This window comes from Pezoporus flaviventris, unplaced genomic scaffold (genome assembly GCF_033815535.1).
Source record: "Pezoporus flaviventris isolate CSIRO_AGI_PZ_B2104156 unplaced genomic scaffold, CSIRO_AGI_Pfla_v1 ptg000002l, whole genome shotgun sequence".
NCBI lineage: Eukaryota > Metazoa > Chordata > Aves > Psittaciformes > Psittacidae > Pezoporus > Pezoporus flaviventris.
In genome coordinates, this window is record NW_026892550.1 from 34,381,648 (window position 1) to 34,402,969 (window position 21,322).

A 21,322-nucleotide genomic window follows, 5' to 3' on the forward strand; every position below is an offset into this window, starting at 1 on the left:
TACCTATTTCCTGAAACAATCCTTTGTCCAAAATAGTGATACCATTCAGTGATGCAACCATTCTGAAATATCTTCAGAGAGATTTAGATGTTTAGAATTCTTAACCTGTATTATTTCAACTTCATGCACAATCAAGAGACTATAAAAATCTCTGATTTGCAACCTCACTGGTAAATAGTATCTGCAGCCAGCTCTGGTTTCTTCAAGTGGATAGAGCCTATGCTAGCCTATGACATTACAATTGAGATAGTAAATACAAGTTATTGCATGCTAACATTTGTAGCTAGGCTGAAAGTAGCAGAAATGAGGCAATACAGAAAGTCATTTTTTTAAAACACAACTCCTATTTGAGGTGAAGCTTCTGCTATTGTAATAGTTTTGTTTGTAATGTAAGTTATTTCTAATGCTTTTTATGTATACAAACTTTGGGGAAAATGACGTATTAATTTTATCAATTATTGTATTTTAAACACTTTTCCTTAGTTTAAGCAGGATATACTGCTCATTTCAGTGAAGTATTCAGATTTTGCATCCTCAGAGGGTAAATGAAGTTTATACATCACTGCTCCACTGTCCCAGTTAACTTTTATACTGCTTACGCACTTCTTTTCTAAAACCATACCACCCGTTATAGAAATGTAAGAATAGAAAAAGGGAAGTGATTGCAGTATCTAATAAAAGCAGTTAATCCTTTAAAACTTGTATGTGCCGTACGTAAGTGGATATTCACATCTTGTCTGGGTGTTAAGATAAAAAAAGACAACAGCCCAACTGTTAATTTTTGAAGTGTCAAACTTTGAAAAAGTTACTTAACTTCCAGCTTCAGTGAGATCTTAACATCTGTGGCAGGCAAGTGATCAAAAATGGCTGATAATTCTGTTCTATTTTTCATGTTTAGTTGAAGATTTATCCCTGCACAAAACATCCAAAGCATGTACAATTTAAAAATAATCAAACACTATCACAGTAATCAATTGTACAAATACAAGTGAGGAACTGGTTAGATAGGGGTTTTAAAGATTTAGATGTATAAGCACAAGCTAGCAGTGACACTGCATTGTTAGAAGAAGCATCATACAAAAAGATGGCAATGGAAAGGCAGTCTTTACCATGTGAAATAGCTTGTTTTGTTCTCAGGTGGAGTTCTGTACCCCGCTATAAATAATAGGCTTCATGAAAGATATATATAGTCTTTGGAAAGAGGCCATTGAGCAACATAAGGATTATGGTTTCTATAATCTAATTAGAAAAGATTTCCTTCACATAAGAAAGTTTTAAAAGATTTCAGAGGTATCAAAGGCTACTGAAAAGATGAAGAAAGAAGCCTCTAAATTTGTGTTGGGTTAGGACAAGAAATTGGTTTCACTTGCACCATGGCATGGAAGATTTAATTGGACTGAACTTCCACAAGTTTCTCAGGAAAATTAAGTAGTCCTTCCCCTCAAAATAAACAATAAAAGGCAGTTACCTCTCAGAAATGGCACAATTAATTCTGAAATATTTACAAAGAGGTATGATTTTATTGTGCATTACAGATGGATTGACAGAAAAAAGTTCAGTAGCAACTAGAATAAATTGTTAAGACCTGGATTTAAAATATGTAATTAGGAAAGCTGCAGAGTCACGTTATTAATTTTAGGGCAGTCTTTTTCTAAACCTAAGCAAGGTCACACATTTAACTATGCTAACATTTGAAGTGTACAGTCCATTGCTGTTTCATTTTAAGCTCTGAGTAAATAAAGCATGAAGTATTTAAACAAGTGTGTTTTCTTTATATTAACTTTTATTATTTTATTATGTTTACACTTATGGAAAAATCTGCCACTTTAAAATACTAATTTAAAGTTATTGATTCTATAAATCACATGTGCTTGAAAGTATACAGTGCTGACAAACTTCAATGACATGTATAGGCAAAAAGAAAACAGTTCAATTTTTAATTAGAAATACAACAGTATGTTACAATATACTGCAAGCTAGATGATTATTGCAAAATAGTATGCAGCACACAAGCAGCGTTCAAGTTTTACAGGACTACACAAAATGACTCTTTCCAGACCTGCAGTTCTTTATGCTGTTGGAGCTCTTTTACTAATGAAGCAGCAAATGGAAAAATGACTAGGCAAGTTGTATGCACTTAAGACATCCTGAGGAGCAGCTAACTATTAACATTGGACATCAAGGAATAAGTTGCAAACCTGGCCCATTTTCTGCCCATTGAAAAAAGCCACACTGTTTTTCCTTTTCAAGAGGGCACACAAAGAAGTTCTTTCCATTATTGGGACCGATCTTCAAGACAGTCTTCATAACAGATCGCTTGCCATGGTTACAAAATGGAAAATCCAAGTCAGCCCACTGCCAAAAGAAACAGGTTTAGGCACAGTTTTGGCATATATGGTGGCTATGAATTCCTTATTTTAAAATTGGCAATAGAAACAGATCTATAGGGGGAAGCCCTAGAGGAAACTCCTCCTAGTAGCTTTATCTCTTTTGCGATCATTGATTTTAGGTTTTTCTCTCAACTGCACACACTAAATGATTTAAATTTAAATGTTGCTAACACAGTTTTCTTCAAATAAAGGCACAATAGTCATTACTGTCTGGAGTTCATCTGGTGGGAGGTGACTGAGTCAAATTCTTCTCAGTGACATACATTCAAAGCAAGGAGCAATGGCCACCAGTTGCAGCTAGGAAGGTCAGGTTAGGCATTAGTGCAGCAATGGGAGCAGTTGCCCAGGCAGATTACAGAATCTTCATCCTTGGATATTCAAGATTTTGGCTAGACAGAAATGTGTCTGATTTCCATATCTAGAGTTTGCCATAGTCCTCCTTCAAGCAAGAGGATGATCTGAACAACTTGTACAAGTCCCTTCAAACCAACATTTCTGCTATGCATCTATTTTACATCACTTGGAAGCGGATAAAGAACATTTGGACAAGCAGGGGCCTTCTTAGCAGGAAGAGAAGTAACTAAAACTATAATTTTGTAACTGCTATTATGCTTTTAGCTTCAATTCAGTGTGCAAAAGTATTTAAAATTACCTCAAACGTTAAATGGATCACATCTGTCCACAAATACAGATCACTGGGGCAAGAAGGCTGCAGAACAAGTGCTTATTAGAAAACAGGCCCTGCAGTCTTATACATACCTGAAAGTAGTCACACTGAGTTTCCCTGGGTAGAGGACAGGTATAAAACTGCCTGCCTTTGTTTTCTCCATCCTTTCTCACAACTCTGAGGCTGCAGAGCAGGCTGTGTTTGCTGCAGCGAGGATGGCCTGCACTTAACATATAAATATCATGTCAGATTAGCTTGAGGTATGCTGTAATGATAGGTTACAAAATGACACCTGCATAACGTCAAAGGTATTACCAGCCAAAGAAACCTCTCTTACCATTACAATAGTTCACTCAGTGTTCTTTCGCACACAATGACAGTCAGAAAACTTACTTCTCTAATGCACTCTATTGCACCTTTAAAGCTGAATGATTGCTAGTAGCGAAGACAAGACTGTGTGCTTTTCTGCAGGTATTACACCAGTTTTCCCCAGCATTAGCCCTTGTTTTGAATAATTTTAAAGTAATATACAAAACAAATATTACTACAGCTATTATAGTGCCCAATCCAAATTCTGACATATTCTAAAAGAGTATCCTGCTGTCAGAGCAGAAAAAGACCAATACAAAGTAGTTACTCCAGGTATTTGTATGCTTCCCAGAAGACTCCCACTCTTCATACTAAAATATTACAGTAATGCTCCAGACAAGAAGTAATCCACCCGAGGCAGGGTGGAAGGGTGTTCTTTGAATGGGATAAAGTTTCTTTCTTTCTTTGCCATGATTGAGATAGTCAGAGATTATCTGAATGCAATAAACAAGGCTTTATCTAAAAACAGTAACATGAAAAAAAAAACAGTTACATGATAGTCTGACATGTATCTTTCCAATGTGTGTATATAGCAGAAAGGCCTGGAGGGTGAGGGGGATAAATAATTTATTCTGGTTAAGTTACCAGTTTAGGAATTTCATGTTCTTTTATGTCTGGCAGATTGCAGTCCTGCAGACATCAGTAGTTTTCTTCCAACACCTCATTGAAGCAAAAGAAAAAAAACCCAAGACTTTCTGATGGGTTTTGTTACAAGCGTTTGGTTTTGGTGTGGGTTTTCTTAATTTTTGTTTTGTTCATTCGCTTAGTTTTTTGCTTGTGTTTTGTTTGTGTTTTTTAATGTTTAAGTGACGAGTTGCTTTAACTACCTGTTACCATGATAGATACAGTCTCGTTTCTTCTTTGCACTCCTGTCTTCTCAGTTATCCTGCCCACCTCCTCAGTTCTCTGTAGCTGTCTACTGCCACAGCAAGGAGAAAGTATATTCACACAGCCTAACCTGGCTAGCCACTGGGATCCTTATTCAAAACTGGTGCTTCAACATTGCAAGGAATAATTTCTGTATTTCGGAACAGACACATCACCAAGAAGTTTGTAGCATATTGTTAATATTTCACACTCACCCTGAATAATGTACCACTAAGTGACATCTATCTTGCAGTCCCATTGCTGTTGTGTATGTCTGCCCAACTTTCTGACAACCCTAATAGGTTCCCACGCTTCTCTTAACAAGGCAATGGATGTGTCTGAATAGGGCTGTGTAAATACAGATTCAGGATGGGTAGGGCACTGAAGTAGTTACATATTAAATGGGAAGGAAAGTTAAGAGAAAATAGTGATGGGAGGTTCATTAAGGTACCTGAATAGAGTTTCATACCATGGGAAGAATTTTGAGAACTGCTAGTTGACATATGACTTTAATTGGAATATATTCATTCAGCTACCTTCCTTTTGTCATCTTTCATGATGATTTCAATGATCTCTCTAAGCAGATAGCAACTATAGTGCTAAGATCAGACAACTCTTTATGTAGAACTTGACCTATTAGAGCTATACTGCTCTATCCCATAGGAATAGCTGAACTATGAACAGCTGTTTAGTTAAGAGCAGTACTGGCCAGATGACAAAATCAGGACTTTTCTAATGACAGCCTAAGTCATTCAGTGCTTTTGAAATCTGTAATTTTAGTTTCCCAAGAATAATCTACCTCTGGCAGAAATCCAAAGACAACAGTGTCTGAACCCAAAAGCATAGTATTCCAATAATCTTCAAGGATAAAGTTGATCTTTGGAATTATAAAAAGACTTGTTTACATTTTAGAATACATACCTTATTGCTTTATTATATTGGTGAACTGTGGATATATGATCAGTTTTCTGTTTCTTCTGTACATGTGTGAAAGAGAGAGGTTGCTGACAGGAGGACAAAGCCATAGCAGTTACAGGTGTTGGGCAATGCTTGGCTGTGCTTCCCCAGGACTGGTAGACATTGTTTTGTATGTGTCTACAATTACTTTTTGAAGCAACACACTGAGAGTGTCCATTGGATATTTGGGTATCATTTCTCAAATCATCTTTGTTACCAAGATCTGTTAAAACAAGAGTTGTAGTTCCAAATGCAGTTTTCCTATTGATCTTTATTTCTCTGCTGGGTTTTCTGAAGTCATTACAAGGGTACTTCACTAAGTTTATGTTAAAGGCTGCAGGATCGTCAACATTCTCTGTCTTTGGAACTAAGGGAAAAGAAGTTATTGGTTATAATTCATCTGTATAGTGATACATCCTATTTCTGATCTGTAGTCATAAGTCATCGTACAGAGAGTGAAAGACTAAATTTACCATATCATCTAGAAAGATGGCAAAACCTGTCACAGATTGGATATAGTACCAAATTTCTCACAATAATGAGAGCTTATACGCTTTTGGAGTCACATATAGCATGTGTTTCTAGATAACATTACTGTTGTTCAAATAAGACCAGATGTGAATAGTAAAGCTGTTAGAGAATTAACCATACAAAGTTGAATTTGACTTAATTACAGGTATTAAAATATTTAAATTCTCCAAAATAACCTTTTATAACCCTAGCACTGGAAGATGGCAGGGTATGGTATCTCCCAGCAGCAATACATTACCCAAAGTATTGCTTTACTGTTAACACAAAAAGGAGCAAAAAGGATTAATTTGTTGGGTTTTCTAGTGCTTTCAGGGCTCACATCCTTTCCAAACATTGCACACATCCAAACTTACTGATCCCTTACTCTAAGAGGCTTTAGAAGCAAGCAGTTTAGACATTTACTTTGCATTTATTTTCTGACATGAAAAAACAGTGTGTTTCTTCACAGAATGAGAGGCCTGTCTACTGGGCAATAATCACTCCAGAAGAGTCCAGAATTTATTAATCCCAGTTCAATAAATAAGGAGTCTGTAGGTTATCTTTCCTGAGAAAAGGGTGAAAAGATAAACTTTTACGGGGTCCCTATGTGCAATCTTTGTAAAGGAGCTGTGAAATCATAGTGTTCAAGAACAGAGTCTTTTCTACCATCTCCAGCAGTGTCTCACTCCTACATCTTCCATCCATACAAGGAAGAGGGAATAAAGCAGAAGAAAAATGGGTAGGTAAGGCATACACAAAGGCATGCTTTCTCTAAAGGCATTCTCAGTCAGAAACAAATAGGAATCCTTACAGTTTTCTTTAAATGCTTCTTAGAAACTGAATTATTTTGGCTCTAAGGCCAGTAGCTAACTTTACGTACCAAGTATTCTGTCCTCAAAAATTCAGCCTTTTCTGCTGACAGTAGTTAATTTAGAAACAACATAAAAGACAAAAAAAATAAAATCAACAAAGTAAGGAGGCAAGGAATCCTAAAGTTTGAGAAGAGAGAGGTAAACAAAACTGCTAAAACCAATCTCAAATACGTCTCCTACGATTCAAAAATAAGTTACTTTAAAAAAAAAAAAAAAGATTTCATAAAGTATTCCACCAAGTCTAACACATGTTCAAATTCCAGGCCTCTCTGCAGCACTGGCACATAGCTACACAAGTGAAACTTAGAAGTACCTGAGAAGGAAAAGGATTTTGTTACAAAGCTTAAACTAAAACATTTGTACACACACCATTATGTGTTTTAAGGTCCAGCTGACACGATTAATTCCAGGATAAATGTTAGCTGGTAAATCTGAGTCTGTGGACAGATTAAAACTTTCAGGTTTCTGGCACTGATTTTGCAGGAGAATTATGCAAGATTAGCCTCTGCTGGCAAGAACTGTCATGTAAGTCATGGAGGCATACTTTTGTTAATTCCTGGCGTAAAGAAATGGACTTCAGCTAGTGTAAGATAAGAGTTCCACACACTACATTCATAAAATCAATAACTAGAATGAAGTAATAATTAAAAAAAAAACATTTGAACTTGTAAGGACCAAAATTAGTACCATAAAGTCATTTCTTCAGCAGCTGGGAATTTGGACGCACTTTGGAAAGTATGGCTCAATTAAAGATCAATATGACCTTAAATTCTGATTTCAGCATCTATACTTTCAGTCATAATTTAATGGAGTAAACTTTTAACAACAGGTCCTGAAACTCACATAAAACCACTAATTCTTCTCAGATACAAAATACCTATATATTGTTTCCAAATATCTTTTCTTTCAGTTTTGTAGCACCAGAGATAGAAAAATTAAGAACTAAACTAGTATGCAAATTTCAGCCACTTACGGAATAATCCACCTAATGTGAAATAAGTATTAGTTTTTGAGGTAGAAAAGCTTCAGTATGGAATTGCTATAGAATTAGCTTTATCCCGGAAAGCCACACACATACACGCCTCTAGGCCTTGTTTTTTGGAATGCACGTAGCAATTAAACGTGTTTCGGAGCAACAGTCTTGATGCAGATAACTTCCTCTAAATTCTGCCATAAGATTCACGCACTTTTTTCTACAGAAAGTGCAAAAGAATACAAAGCTCCTCTTCACAGAGAAAACAGGTCTCAGTGGAAAGTGTGTCCATAACCTCACTCATCCCTTCTTAATATCCAAAATTTCAATACAGAAGTCTGGATTGAAGTCAGCACGTTATTCATTCCATCTTTCTGCCCATTTTTGGGTCTCATTCATAGCTGCTTCTGTCCACCAGATCTAGAGAGCAGCATTAAAAGCTCCAGCAAGAGAGAAAAAACAAGTTTAGGTAAGAAGTCCCAAATCATCCTTACTCTGAACTTGGAGCCAAAAACCTAGCTCCTGAGAAACCTGACATCCTTTTGGAAAGGGTACCAAAATATGCTGCTTTTGTCCACATGACAGAACGATAATTGCTTTTCTGCCTCTGGGGATTTCTCTGCAATATGCTGCAATCATCTAATGAATTTAAGTAGAGTTGAGAGAATAGAGTTTTGTCTCACTCCTTGCCCCTGAAAATAAAAGGGTCACTGCAGAGGCTTTTCTATAGAGTCCCACCTGAACACAAAGTGGAAAGACAAGCCTCTTTCAGGCTTTAAGAAAAGAGGTTTTCTATGATTGTCTGTGAAATATTTCCCCAAATCCAAATTTAAGTTAGCTAATTACTTAAATATATTCACAATAAGGCACTTTTACAGTTCTAAAAACTGCATCAAAACCAAATCCTCCCCCTTTTTCCAGTACAAATTCCAGACAACCTTTCAATACCTTCAGGCCTTGAAGTCAAACAGGCATCACAAATTTCAGCAGAAGGCTTGTTTATTAGGGTACAGCGCATGCACATCCATTCCTCTTCGGACTTCCAAGCTACATCTTCATTAGAACATGACCCTCTGCCATATGCCCAGCCAATTAGGCTATTTCTAGTTGGCAATTTGCTGTAAAACAGAAGAACGATGTTAGTCTTTTGTGACATTTTTTCTACAAATTGTCTTATACCACTATGTGCAGGGAGGCACAGGGCTGGAGAACAAGTAATACACAATGTTATGCCTGTCTATCAGAGCTTGGACAGCATGTCACGGTTAGAGTTTGATTTTTTTTTTCTTCTTTACCTCCAGGGCAAATCTTTCCCAATGCTGCCTTAGTAAATATAAATATTTAAATCATAAAATCATAGAATGGTTAGGGTTGGAAGAACTGTTTCAGTACATTTCTCCCAACCCTTGTATAGAATGCTTATGAACAAATGCATTTTTGGACAAAGAACTGTTCAGAAGCTAAACTACAGAAAGTCACACAACCTAGCACACGAATTGTTTTGCCCTCATTTAAATGGTGCCCATTAGACCACTTTGTTATTGTAACAACCAATAGAACTTAAAACCTTAAAAGTTAGAAAGTCTAGAAAGTCTTTCTTGTGTATCACCATTTGCTAGAAAACTTTTCAAAATGCAGGAGTCTGCTCAGAATAAAGCATCTTCTTTTTTGTTGTTGTTGGTGGTGGTGGTGGTTTTGTGGATTTTTTAGTCCTGATCAGAAAGAGTTCGGGAATCTCCTAGCTGTGACCGGTAAGCCAAATCTGTACTCCAGACACTCCTACAGATTTAATTTTATTTATTTCCCTGTTAATTATAATACTTCCTATGGCGATACACTGATATACAATCATAGTTACTATTTTGCAGACGCTGCATTTTGTCATAGTATTCAAATATTGTTAGCGCAGTAAATTTAACTTGAACTTTCCTGTTAAGGAACATATATGTAAGCTTTTAAATACTATGGTTGATAATTTTTTATGGATTTATACATTCTGGGGGGGGGGGCTTTTTTCTAATTCTAAGAATTTAAGCACTTAATAATGCAAATGCCATACTTTGGAACTGTTGTGATACAACTTAGACCCTTAACAGCCTACATTTCTAAGATAATGGGAAGGATATCCACTACTTACTACATATCTTGCATAGCAGGAAAACTAAAGAGGGCAATGAGAACTGCTGACATACCGGAGATGCTATGCTGTCAAGAGGTAAAGCAGACATTACAGTATCCTTCACCAAAATACTGTGGCTAGATAACAAAACAGCTGAACTGGAAGTGTGAAAAATGGGTATTTTTACATTATTAGATCAGATGTTCTATTCAGTTACCAAAAATGTATTACTAGACTGAATATATTCAGCATGTCATCCTCCCAGTGTGACCATAGTGTCATCCTGCCATCCTTCTCCCCATTTTGGAACATGAAATACGGGGTGTGTGGTGTTTTTAAGACTCAAGATACATTTGGATTTGATGAGGTATAAGCTTAGAATGAGTATTTTCTTCATTTTTTTTCAGTTGAGAAAAATCATAAGCTACTTGATTTTATCCAAGAGCCATTGGGTTAAATTCTACACTTTATGATCTGTAGCAAGTCAGTTTGATCACACAGGTTCCTTTCAGCCTTCAAACGTGAAAAGCTTGAAATGGCAGATAAACCACTGGAGCTACACATACTTTTATTTGGTAACAGTTACTGCGTAACAGAAGACAGAGCAGTAGAACACAAAGAGCTTACCATTAGGATGAGAACAGCACAAGAAACAACCTTTTCACTTTATAGCTACCATTGTTAAGTTTTTCAATGAAGCATACCACTGTTTAATTATTTGTTAAAAAACACCCAAAAGAAACACCACCACCACAAACAACAAAACCCCAAACCACTACTTGTTCTAGAACAGAGAAAGAGATCTTTTTTAACTTGCATCATTTTCTAGTTATCTGACTCAACAGAACACTGCTGCCTTCCCACCCTTCTGCAAAACATTGCTCATTGAGGTTATCAGCACGTGAAATATTTATCTCACATGCTGGCATTTTCTACAATTGATCTATACTCAAAGGTGATTTTTAAGCTTTAACCAAAATCCCTTCAGCCATCTGAATCTTCAAAGTAGGCTGAAGGTGGGAGAGGGATTTGTGTGTTCTGTAAATCTTATCTAATACACACACACACACACACACACACACACACACACACACAGAGCTTGCAAAGCAATGGCTTTTATTAGATTGACAAAGCTCAGTGTAAAAAGGCAAGATTCTGAAACCTCAGATGAAAATTTTCAAGAATAACTAGGGTATAAGAATCCCAATAAGGTGCTTTTGGAATTTTTACCTTCTGACCCTTTGTGATATCAAATGCATTTTGTGCACTCCTAAAATAAATGAAGGAAATCTCCTGCTAGCACAACTTATGTGGAACTGAAAGTGTCCCTGTGGCACACCTGTAGTAAAAGCTTTCCAAATACAATAAAGAGGAAAACAAAAAACCCAGAAAGTCCTAAGCCCTACAATATTTGCTGCACTCTGAATTTACTGAAGTTTTAGTTAATCTCATCCAGAACAAAATTCCACAGATGCACACTTATCTAGATATTTGAGGACTGAAGAGGCTATCCTATGAAAAGAAACAGAGACAAAAAATAACCCACCTTATGCCGTTCAACTCAGTTGTGCGTAAGCATCCAAGCCTATTATATTGATAGCACCAAAAAAGGGGCAGTTTTTCCAGCAGCAGCGAGTAATTCTGAGTACTCTGAATTGTTTTTTTATTCTTACATTCAAATAACAACCATTTAATAACAGATGTGCCCTTTAAAAGGAAAAGTATTAAAGAATCGAAGCTTTTAACCATTTCTAAATGACAATAGGCAAAACATTTTTCTTTCGTAAAGTCAAGAAAATCAGAAATAAAATGCACAAGGATTTATTCTATTTGAGAACTGATAAACGCACTTGGAGGTGCTTAAGCATTTGATGCTTAAAAGTATTACAAAGTTACCATCATACCTTAGATTGACAAGCTGAGGATCTGCCTTTTGACATCCAGAGCAGAAGTAAGTCATCCTGTTATTCTCTCCTAAACGACACACAGTGATCTTACCATTGCACTGAGCACAGGCTGGGCGCTTGTATACTTTGTAGTGTTTGTAGAGTGGAGACCCTGTTTTGCGGCACTAAAATAGAACATATTTAAAAACGAAGTCAGAGATCAAATATAAATTTTATGTCAGTCCTTCTACAGTTCAACTGAAGCTAAAATTAAAAAAAACAACAAAACCAACCCAGAAACAAATAAATTGACAGCTTAATGACTACATAAAGATATTTAAGGCACATTCACAATGGCTATCATATTCTTTTATGAAGAGTTTACTTTAAATCAGGTATAACACTGGCTAGAATTCTCCACATAATGAATTAAAAGAATACAAAAAAAACCACAGAATACAAAACAAATACATGCTAGGGACTCCCTGTGTTCAGCTGGACCAGCTAGCTTGATTTAGCAGAAGCCATCTTTGACCTGGCACCTGCAGGAGTGTTCTTAAGGAGCTGATGAGCTCTAGCCAATGCAGCATAGAAAACAAAATTAAACCAAACATAAGCCACAAAACTACCACCACCTTCCCTTGTCTGAAAAAGAGCCAAAACCACACCACAGAGCCAGCTCAGACCTTATGCAACAATCTGGGTTGAGCAGCCTTCCCAAAACCTAAAGAACCGCACAATGCAGGAATACTGCATTTCTGCAGTATTTCTGCAGGAGTTGGGTAGCACCCAGTAAAGTTGCTCAGCTTCAGCCTTAGCCCTGGCCATACCAGAGAAGTTGGCTCATGAGAAGCCACTTGGCACTATAGAAAGCTCCCCAGATCCTGGAAGAAAATCATATTGAATTCAGTACAGTAGAAGCCCAAACGGCACAGCGACCTAGAGAGTCTCCAGAGGGCTGACAAGCAGGTACATTTCATGACAAAACTCACATGACATCAGCATAAACATACCCCAGCTAAAACTGGCAGAAAAACAACAATAAAAACAAAACCAAACAAGAAAAGCCCACCTGAGTTGCAGCCAACTCTGCAGAGCCACACCAGTTTCTGCACTACACCTGAAGTTCAAATGATACTGCAGCTGGCCCAGCAATACCAGCCCAGCTCCGACAGGGCTCAGTGGCTCTAGCTCCATGATGCACAATGACCCTTGAGTTCTCCCCAGATACAGGGGTCTTTGAGCACAGCATATTTGCTTCTGCTGTGCTCTTGAATAAGCCTCACTGAATGAGAAAGCTTTCACCAGTACAATCTAGTAATTCAACCAGAAGGAATTACTAACATATATTTACATTAATATTCACAAGCAGTTTGCTTTCTCCTCAAGGTTTACAGTTAGTTTCTCATTAGTAGTTTTCTCCCATCCAGTTATTTAAAAACCAAACAAAAGCAACAGCTTTTTACATAAACAAGATTCCTCAGCTCTGCATCTGTGTTACTACAAACAATATAGTAGGATTATACATTCTGTAATAGTCTATAAAAAATGATCAAGCACTACCCCTTGTATTAACCTATTTTCACTGGGTTTATCTTAAAGAGATTTGGTGGGGGGGGGGGTGATGGCTATCCTTTAAAAGCACTTGTCTGGTGAATACTTGCTAAATATAGATTATAAAAGTTTTTAAAATGGCTAATCTGAGCTACAGAAAGTTTAATGTGTTTGTTTATTGTCAGTCTAAAAGACTGTTGACACATTTAAATTTCCTAGTACTATAGTTGTTGCAGAATGCTCTCTTCACTGTCAGACTTCAGTTAAGCCTGGAGAACGAAAAGATGTGCCTAGCCAACAGACTAAACTACTCTTCAGTAGGTTGGGGGAAAGCAGACATTTAAGCAGACTATTAAATTATGTGTTTAGCCTTTATGATTGAAAGATGGTATTAAGGAAGTCAGGTGCCCTCCTTCTAGCCTATCAAAAAAATAATTTTTAGCAGCACTAGCTCCTTGCCTTTCATAAGTACCAAGATAAACAGACACGAATTTCATTGCTCCTTTTCATTTCTTTGCATGCAGCTTAAAGAAGAAAAACATACAAGAATTCTGTCAAATTCTCTCTCCTATTTTGGAAAGTAAAGAGCAACCAGGATGGAAGAAATTAAATCCTACTGAAGTTGTGGCAGTAGGGAGAAGCTGGAATTTATTTTACTTTAGCAACCAAAAATATTGCTTCAGTTAGGAAAAAAAAGTTGTTGAAAGTTACAATCTGTTCACTCAAATAAATATACTGCAAGTGGCAAACTCTAGTTCCCGGTTTGAAGAGTGACCTTTACGTTCTCTTACAAATAAATGTGTGCTTAACCTACAGCAAGTTTGACATGTTCAGAGCTGCATTACAACACATGCACAGTGAAACTGAACTGGCCCTTAGGCTGCATCTGTCAAACTCTCCTGCTGCAACTGGGCCAAGCTATGCATATTCTTACAGCCTAGACTCCCTTACCTTTCCATCATTTGACAATTCATAATTAATAAAGAGCACACAAACCAACATTCCTATTTATGGAAACACTTGTCCTGTTGCATCTTATGACTATTTCCACTAGTTGATCACATACAGCTAACATGCTGGAGTCAAGTTTTGGAGGTTCCTCAGAAACATGTGCCAATACCTTATAAAAAAGCATGGTAAAATCACGTGTCATTTTCACCAAATGATGTATATGCTCATCTGTCAGTTGGCAAACCTGTAAGTAAGACAAAAATGATTTTTAGAATATTAGAATGCCAAGGGACAACAGCAGAAAGACCTATAATGCAGGGGTACCTCAAACACTTCCAGCTTATGTGGAACTGCATTGACTCCTGTGGTGGTAATTCTTTGACTTCACATTGATATATAACACCTCAGTAAAAATGTATGTTTAGTCATTCTATACTATACAAACTCACTATGTAAATACCAAGCAACGTACTTTAGCTCACGCTTTGTGACACAAAACATTAAATAAAAGTTTCAGTTGTCTTTGTCTATGCTGACCTAAGAGTTTCTGATCACAGGAATTATGTGAAGTTAACAACTCTTAGTTGCCTCTTAATTTACTCATGGATTGTGATACAAGCTGTCTATCATCAGAGGCTCTTTTCTGCAAAAAAATCTTCAGGAAAAATACTTGAGCCAAAGGCATCACAATTAGATATATCAATCCAATTTTTGTTAAGAAATCACATTTTTGTTTCCTTTGTTCCTGTTGCAGATACAATTAAAATCCTGACTGATCCTAAGAAAAGCTTTCAAAATATTATGTGTATAAAGCTTTCCAGTTACTATCTTCACCAGCTTTTCTTTATGTACTATGTAATGTCAATCTGTTCTGTAAACATCGGGCTTCTTTTCAACCAAACTTTGGAGATCCATGTTTGAGGATCTTAATAAAGAAAGAATGTTAAACAATGGTAGAAAAGTAAATTATGCCAGCTAGCAAGACAGGAAGTGGAAGAAACAGCAGCAAAACCAATCAACTCTACCACATAAACTATTTTGGCTAGCAGCTGAACAAAGAAAACAAAAGCACTTTTCCCTTTATTTATAGGGTGACAATTTAATGATAGCAAAATAGGATGCCAGACAAAGTCAGGATTTTAAGGTTAAATTAATTCCCTGCTAAGGAGAGATTTCAAGATGTAATAGAGAATGCTTGGCCCCACAAAATATGCCCACTCTGTGAAGCATGAGTAGCAGCAACAGTTTCCAAGGACTGCCATTGCAAATGTCTCCAGTTATAATGATAAAATGTTAATTTAATGTCTTAAAATAACTTGAAAAATGACAGATCATAAAACCAAGGTAAGAAGATGACAAAATGTTATATGAATAAGTATGTACATTCTCAATACTTTGGTGTCATTAAAAGCAATCTTGTGACATTTCACCCACCTTAACAGCTGGATGAAGACCACTGTCAAACAGTGCTTCATTTTTTATTATATTTCCCACTCCAGGTAATACTGTTTGATCCAGTAACACATCACACAACATGAGGGTTTTGTGCCGCTTAATCTCACTTTCTGCTCTTAGGAAACTAAATTTTGGAGAACAGACATCTAAGCTTTCCATCATTCTCACTTTCCGTTCACTCTCAGCTGCATTTCTGGAAGAGAATAATACATTAAGATTTATTTTTATTTCAATTATATGCTAACATAGCAGTATGATTTTAAAAACAACACATGAAAGTATAATAGAACATTATATGCAGATAACAGAAATCTTGCAAATACCAGTGACAGGAAGAGGCACAGAAATTACATTAACCACCCTTCCCAGAAACAGGTAAGTGATGCATGCAAGGAACATTCATCTGATCCAGCATACAAGAAAACATTCTCATTTTGTTCATATTAGTTTGAAAAATAATTGCCAGATCCTTGTTTTAAAACTACTACCAACATGGAAAGACTATGCATTTGGACCATCAAACATAACTAACTGTATGGTTACATGGTCCAATAGTTACTAGAAGACAATAAAAGGTAATAGTTTCTTAAACCTTAACTCTACCAGGTTACATAGTCACTTGAAAATAGTACAGTAAAAGAAGTCTCAGGCTTACATAAGCTTTTCTTTTGTAATATTAAATATGCATATATATGATACTTGAATTTACATGGTCCTTTTCCCCAAAGAGCCTCAAATGCTTTAAAATCAAGCTTGCTATTATTTTTATTAGCAGTGAGAAGTACCAATGCTGATGGTCAAAAACGTGCACTTAATGTAAATTAGAACAATTATATCAATTTGCTTCCAAAAAGAAAGCAAACGTAAACACACACCCTTAGGAGCATAAAATCTGAAACTAGTAATCATCAAAGGTCCTTATTCTTGTTAAGGAATTGAGACTTGCATGGAAATTAAAGGAGCAATGGGGTTCAGCATTCAGATCCAAGAACGGACTTATTCGCAGTCTTGATGCTCTTGCATAGAAATACTTTAAACGTATGTAAATTCTGATGCAAAAGTAGCAAAATTAAATTACCATACCAATATTTAGAAAGCTTTGTTTCTTTGTGTCTATGATGGCATCTGAGCACTAAATTTGTGTGTGATTTTTCACTATGTTCTTAAAAGAATGTCATAAAAATAAACCAAGCTGTGTTTAATTTGGTTAGTTTCTGCTTTACCTATACTCTACTGTCACCTCGAAAAAACAAACAATATCCTCTGTAAGCTGTATCTCCAAAACTGGTAGTGCTGCATTTCTGCCTTTGTTTCCATTGGGATTAATGCACATGGAACCGTTCATTCCAAAGTGAATCCTTGGAGAGAAAAGAGAGTTCTTACAGGTATTTTGTCTTCACAATGTTTCCAAGCATCACACTAGTGTATGTTTGAAGTTATAAACTGTTCTTACCTAACCAAGTCAGTATGTATGTACATTAATTCTAGCCATTAAGAGTAACACAGCAACAAACTACTTGCTTACATAATGTTCAATTCCCAGAGAAAAATCTCCCCAAGTCAAAACTACTCCAAAACATAGCAGTTTTCCAGTGGTCTTCAAAATTCACTAAACAGAAACCAAAACTGATCATTAAGTAACATGCTTTTCTGGTGTATCACACTTAGAATTTTTTCCACTTGACATGCTGGTCTTCCAACACAGGTTCTTAAGTCTTCAGGGAGGCTGAAGGAAATGAGGCTACTTTACCAGAAAATTTTCTGTTAAATCTGGCAGAAGTTACCTTGTATGAAAGGAAAGATTTCAGTCCCTTAATTGCCAACACTTTTATCATATCAAAGCTACTTCCAATAACACCATAAACAAAGTAATTAACATCTGCCATATGTTGTTTTCTGCTTTTCTTTGCCTACACCCAAGGCAAAACCTGCAGGTCAATTAAAAATTAATATAAGAAAGAAACTGAAAAATGCCCAGAGGGCAAAGGAGTGGAACAGACTCTTTCAAGCATTCCTCCTACTGGTCACTAATGCTTTAAAAGGTCCTACATTTTATGATATATCCTACTAGGAGCTAGTATACGTGAGCAAAGGACAAGTTTGACTATGGCCTCATGCATTTTATTTATTACAAATTCACCTGTTACATTCAAGCCATAAAAAAAACTTATGTAAGAGATTGTCCTACTTGTATACATAGTATATCAGAAAATAAGGATTATTGTGTAGGTACAAAAAGATGCAACAGAGTTAGAAAGATTAGAATTATGTTGCAAGTAGAAGGGTAAAAGAAAACCCTTAAATGGAAGTCTTATAAAAGAGTCTTACTTATGTATCCTGTATTAATTACCATAAAGAATGAGAGGGGATTTTTTTTTCATAATCCAATATACTGTGCATTTGGTTAGATTTATTTTTAGTTGACTTTGCATTACAGAAGCATACTGAAATAGAAAAAGTAATCTAGATGATTCCAAGTACAACCCTGGTGGCTAGTACAACATGTCCAAGGGCTTAAAGCATTGAACAAAATCCTAAACATGCCAACAAACTCGTAATAAGCTCTACAAAGCATAAGCAAACAATGATTTGGCAGTTTTTACCATTTGTCTAGGAGACAGCTTCACAAAAAAGTTAAAGTACACTCATTACCAAAACCATTCATCTGCCAAATTTCAAACCACAGTTCCAAACCAAGGAGATGTTAATATTGCTGAAAGAAAGCAAGCAAGAAAGTAATCATAAATGTATACATACTGAATACTAAGTTGGTTTTGTTTTTTTTTTTTCCACATTGGTTTATTCATGATTCAGTTGCTCTGATTAATGTTGAGTACAGAATTTAAGCCTAAATTTCTTAAGGAAAGTTAAAAAGACTTGCAAGTAGAGCTTGTAGTGGAAGACATTAAGTAACTGTTACTTCATGCACTTCTCTGAGTTTTGTCCTTAGAAAATGCAATTTCCTGCTTGAAACAAAGCATTTCAGGGATTAATTGTCCTTTTCAGACACTGTTACTTGGAATTTTAGGCTAAGAATAAAGTAGTAGATTATCCAAAAAGGTAAGTGGCTATATCTATTATTTCCAGCATTACAGAGAGAAGATTGCAGGTAAGTTTCTTGATAACACTAATTTTCAAATCTCTGAAAGTAACTTTAGCAAGAACAAGATGACCCATGAATACATATAGTCTGAACGCACAGGAAGTCTTTTTCTCTCCTCTTACCTCAAAGCTTTCTGATCAAAATACATAAAAAGTTCCTTTCCCAATGTCTCCACACCCCTGTAAACATGTCCAACAAGGAAATCATGACCAGAGGTTCCCTCCTTGCTTGCAGCAGTCTAAAAATGAACACACACACACAGATTAAAACAGAATTTATACTGCTTTGATTCTAGCATTAGTACACATTCACCAAATTGCTGATTTTTCCATCCTGAACATTAGACCTTCTCTTCTCAAGCAACTCTACCAAAACCCGTGAGACTGTTAACCCAGGAAACAAAGAGTCACTGTTGCTCATACTATCCCAACTCAGCTCCTTCTCTTCTGAATTGCAACAATACATCTTTTTTTATCAGTGAATTTTATGCCTTTTCCTTCAAGTAATGAATTTACAAGAAGACTTTAAGGCTGATGCAAATTAAACAGGTACAGTTCAAACACTAGTTGTCAGTATCAGTTCTGCCATTTGCAGGCCTACATCCTTCTCCAAATGCCTCCTGCTGGAATTTCTACCCATGCTAATAATGCTTTCAGTGTTCCACATGGCGCAATACATATTACAGAAAAGCTACTGCTGAGCTGACAGAGATACTTCTCTCTTCCTACTAGTTTAAAGTCTAATCTCAGATGATGTTGAACAGGAGGTGGGATGCTAAAAGAGGAGAAGAAAAAGATAATTCTGAGATGGAAACAATGATTTTTTCTTGCTTAGCACATGAAACTCCACTGAAATCATAAGAAGGGACCACTATTGATTATCTTGTCCAAACACTGGGGGCTCAAAGCAGGACTGTCTTACGTCAGGCAGCCTTAGGTCAACTTCAGAGTGGCTCTAGGAACAGACACTCTATTGGGCCCTCGTCCCAAAACTTGACTATTGTATTAGGAAATGTTTTCATCCACAACTTAATCAGAAATTCTCCTGTTGTCACTTGTATCTGTTGTCTCTAACCCTACCTGCACCTCTGACAAGAGTCTGGCCCTGTCTCTTCTGCATCCTCCTTGTAGGTGTTCTATCAGCTTCTTCAGCTCTATGTACTTCAGCCAGCTAATCATACCAGGGGCTTCACTCTAGCATGTTACTTTTTTCCTAGTGGGGAGTTGGAATGTACTCCAAAGTCACTGTAATCCAAATGCAGCCTTGCAAGTGCTGAGCAAAGGTAAGAATCACTCTCCTCAGCCTGCTGGCTACATCATCATTAGCACAGTCCAGTACAGGGCAGGCTGTCTTCCTTGGAGGGGCAAGTCTCAGCTGGTCTGAGCCTCTTTAATACGTGGAGCTGTTTTCCACATGATCAGCAGCCAGGCCTGTGCCACTGCATGACATATTCTGTTCCAAGTGCAGGACTCTGCATGTCCTGCAAACGCTGAGCCTGTAAAGGTGCCCATGACAAAGAGAACCTTGAGGTCCCCAGAAGGTCTGTTCAGCCCCTGATGAAACCTGCAAGCACTATCTTCACTGTCATGGGATCCCTAAGTGCAAGGCAGATTGGTGTACCAACATTACATCCTGTGTGCACTGAGACCAGGTGCCACATTTATTTAAATAGTTGGTCTAATTAAAATTATTTAATAAAATAGTCGTAGAAGTAAACCCTCCCTCTCTGCAGCCCAACATGTACCTACTCCACCTCGTCATTCAGACTTTTGAAGACTTATGAGAAAAATTAAAATTAGTAACTGCTACTATAAATTTCCTTCGATTGTAGGTTTCCTGACACTAAATGACATTTAAAGTCTACTCTAAGTGAATGAGAGTGATTCTAAAACATTTCCCTTGCTATTTCCAAAAGCCCCCGTGTTTGTACAGCTTAGTCATCCCCTTACACAACCGACCTTGTTTGTTATGATGATAAGAATATTTAATAATTTAAAATACGAATTAAGACTGTACCTACGGACGATCCCCCAGCGAAGGGTACCCGGGGAGCAGGAGCCCACCCGGGGAGCAGGAGCCCACCCGGGGAGCAGGAGCCCTGCCGCTGCCGGAGAGCAGGAGGAGCAGCCACGTCGGCCGCAACGGCCATCCTGCTCTGGCCCCGCATTCTCACCCCCCACCCACTGCCTGCTCCCAGACTCGAGTCCTCTCCCATAAACCCGGCAGCGTTCACCGCCGCGCACACCCGGGGACCCAAGCTCTGCGACCCCGGCCCGGCTTGGCTCGGCGCTGCCCCTGAGGGGAAGCGCCTCTCCCTCACCGCGCTCGGTCCCTCACCGGGCCACCAGCTCCGGCCGCGGCTGCCAGAGCGCTACCCCGCGCGCTCCGCACCGCCTGGTCCCGCCGCACCCGGGCCCGTAACTTCTCGCCATAGAGCGCGCAGCCTGGGCCCTCCACCATGACCGCAGGGTACCGCCAGGCGCGGCACTCGGCGCCTCCCGCCTCTTCCCTTCAAATCTGCCGCTGGCTCGGGGGCGGTGCTGCCTCGCCGGGCCCGCCTCCGCCCGGGTGAGCGCTGGGCCAGTATCAGCGGGGAAGTCGGGGACGCGTACGGTCCTTAGAGAGTTCAGGCCTAGACTGACAGAAGGA

The 21,322-nt window shown here is 37.8% G+C and overlaps 1 protein-coding gene and 1 long non-coding RNA gene across 3 annotated transcripts in view; one reads left to right on the top strand and one right to left on the bottom strand.

The window, feature by feature from the left end:
• LOC133280260 (uncharacterized) overlaps positions 1 to 21,322 on the top strand; it is a 613,335-nt gene that overhangs the window by 190,102 nt on the left and 401,911 nt on the right. The gene's annotated exons all lie outside the window — the stretch shown is intronic.
• On the bottom strand, positions 1,766 to 21,248 carry NEIL3 (nei like DNA glycosylase 3). 2 transcript variants are annotated; one of them, XM_061474673.1, is made up of 10 exons: positions 21,011 to 21,248; positions 18,796 to 18,911; positions 16,794 to 16,928; positions 15,550 to 15,763; positions 14,285 to 14,359; positions 11,629 to 11,795; positions 8,554 to 8,723; positions 5,215 to 5,617; positions 3,150 to 3,282; positions 1,766 to 2,355 (listed from the first exon to the last, which is right to left on the bottom strand). In XM_061474673.1, exons 1-10 carry the CDS (start codon positions 21,131 to 21,133, stop codon positions 2,179 to 2,181), a joined length of 1,713 nt encoding a protein of 570 aa, XP_061330657.1. In that variant the 5' UTR covers positions 21,134 to 21,248; the 3' UTR covers positions 1,766 to 2,178. The 2 variants fall into 2 exon arrangements, with proteins under 2 accessions (XP_061330657.1, XP_061330666.1); XM_061474682.1 differs by having other exon boundaries at positions 2,219 to 2,355; positions 3,150 to 3,277.

Coding starts and splice junctions, on each gene's coding strand:
- NEIL3 (XM_061474673.1), bottom strand. CDS start 21,133: ATGGTGGAGGGCCCAGGCTGCGCGCTCTATGGCGAGAAGTTACGGGCC. Junction 15,764..16,793: donor GAGGTGACAGTAGAGTATAG/GTAAAGCAGAAA, acceptor ATTCTCTTCCAG/AAATGCAGCTGAGAGTGAAC. Junction 5,618..8,553: donor TTTGACTTCAAGGCCTGAAG/GTATTGAAAGGT, acceptor CTTTTCCCTTAG/TTCCAAAGACAGAGAATGTT.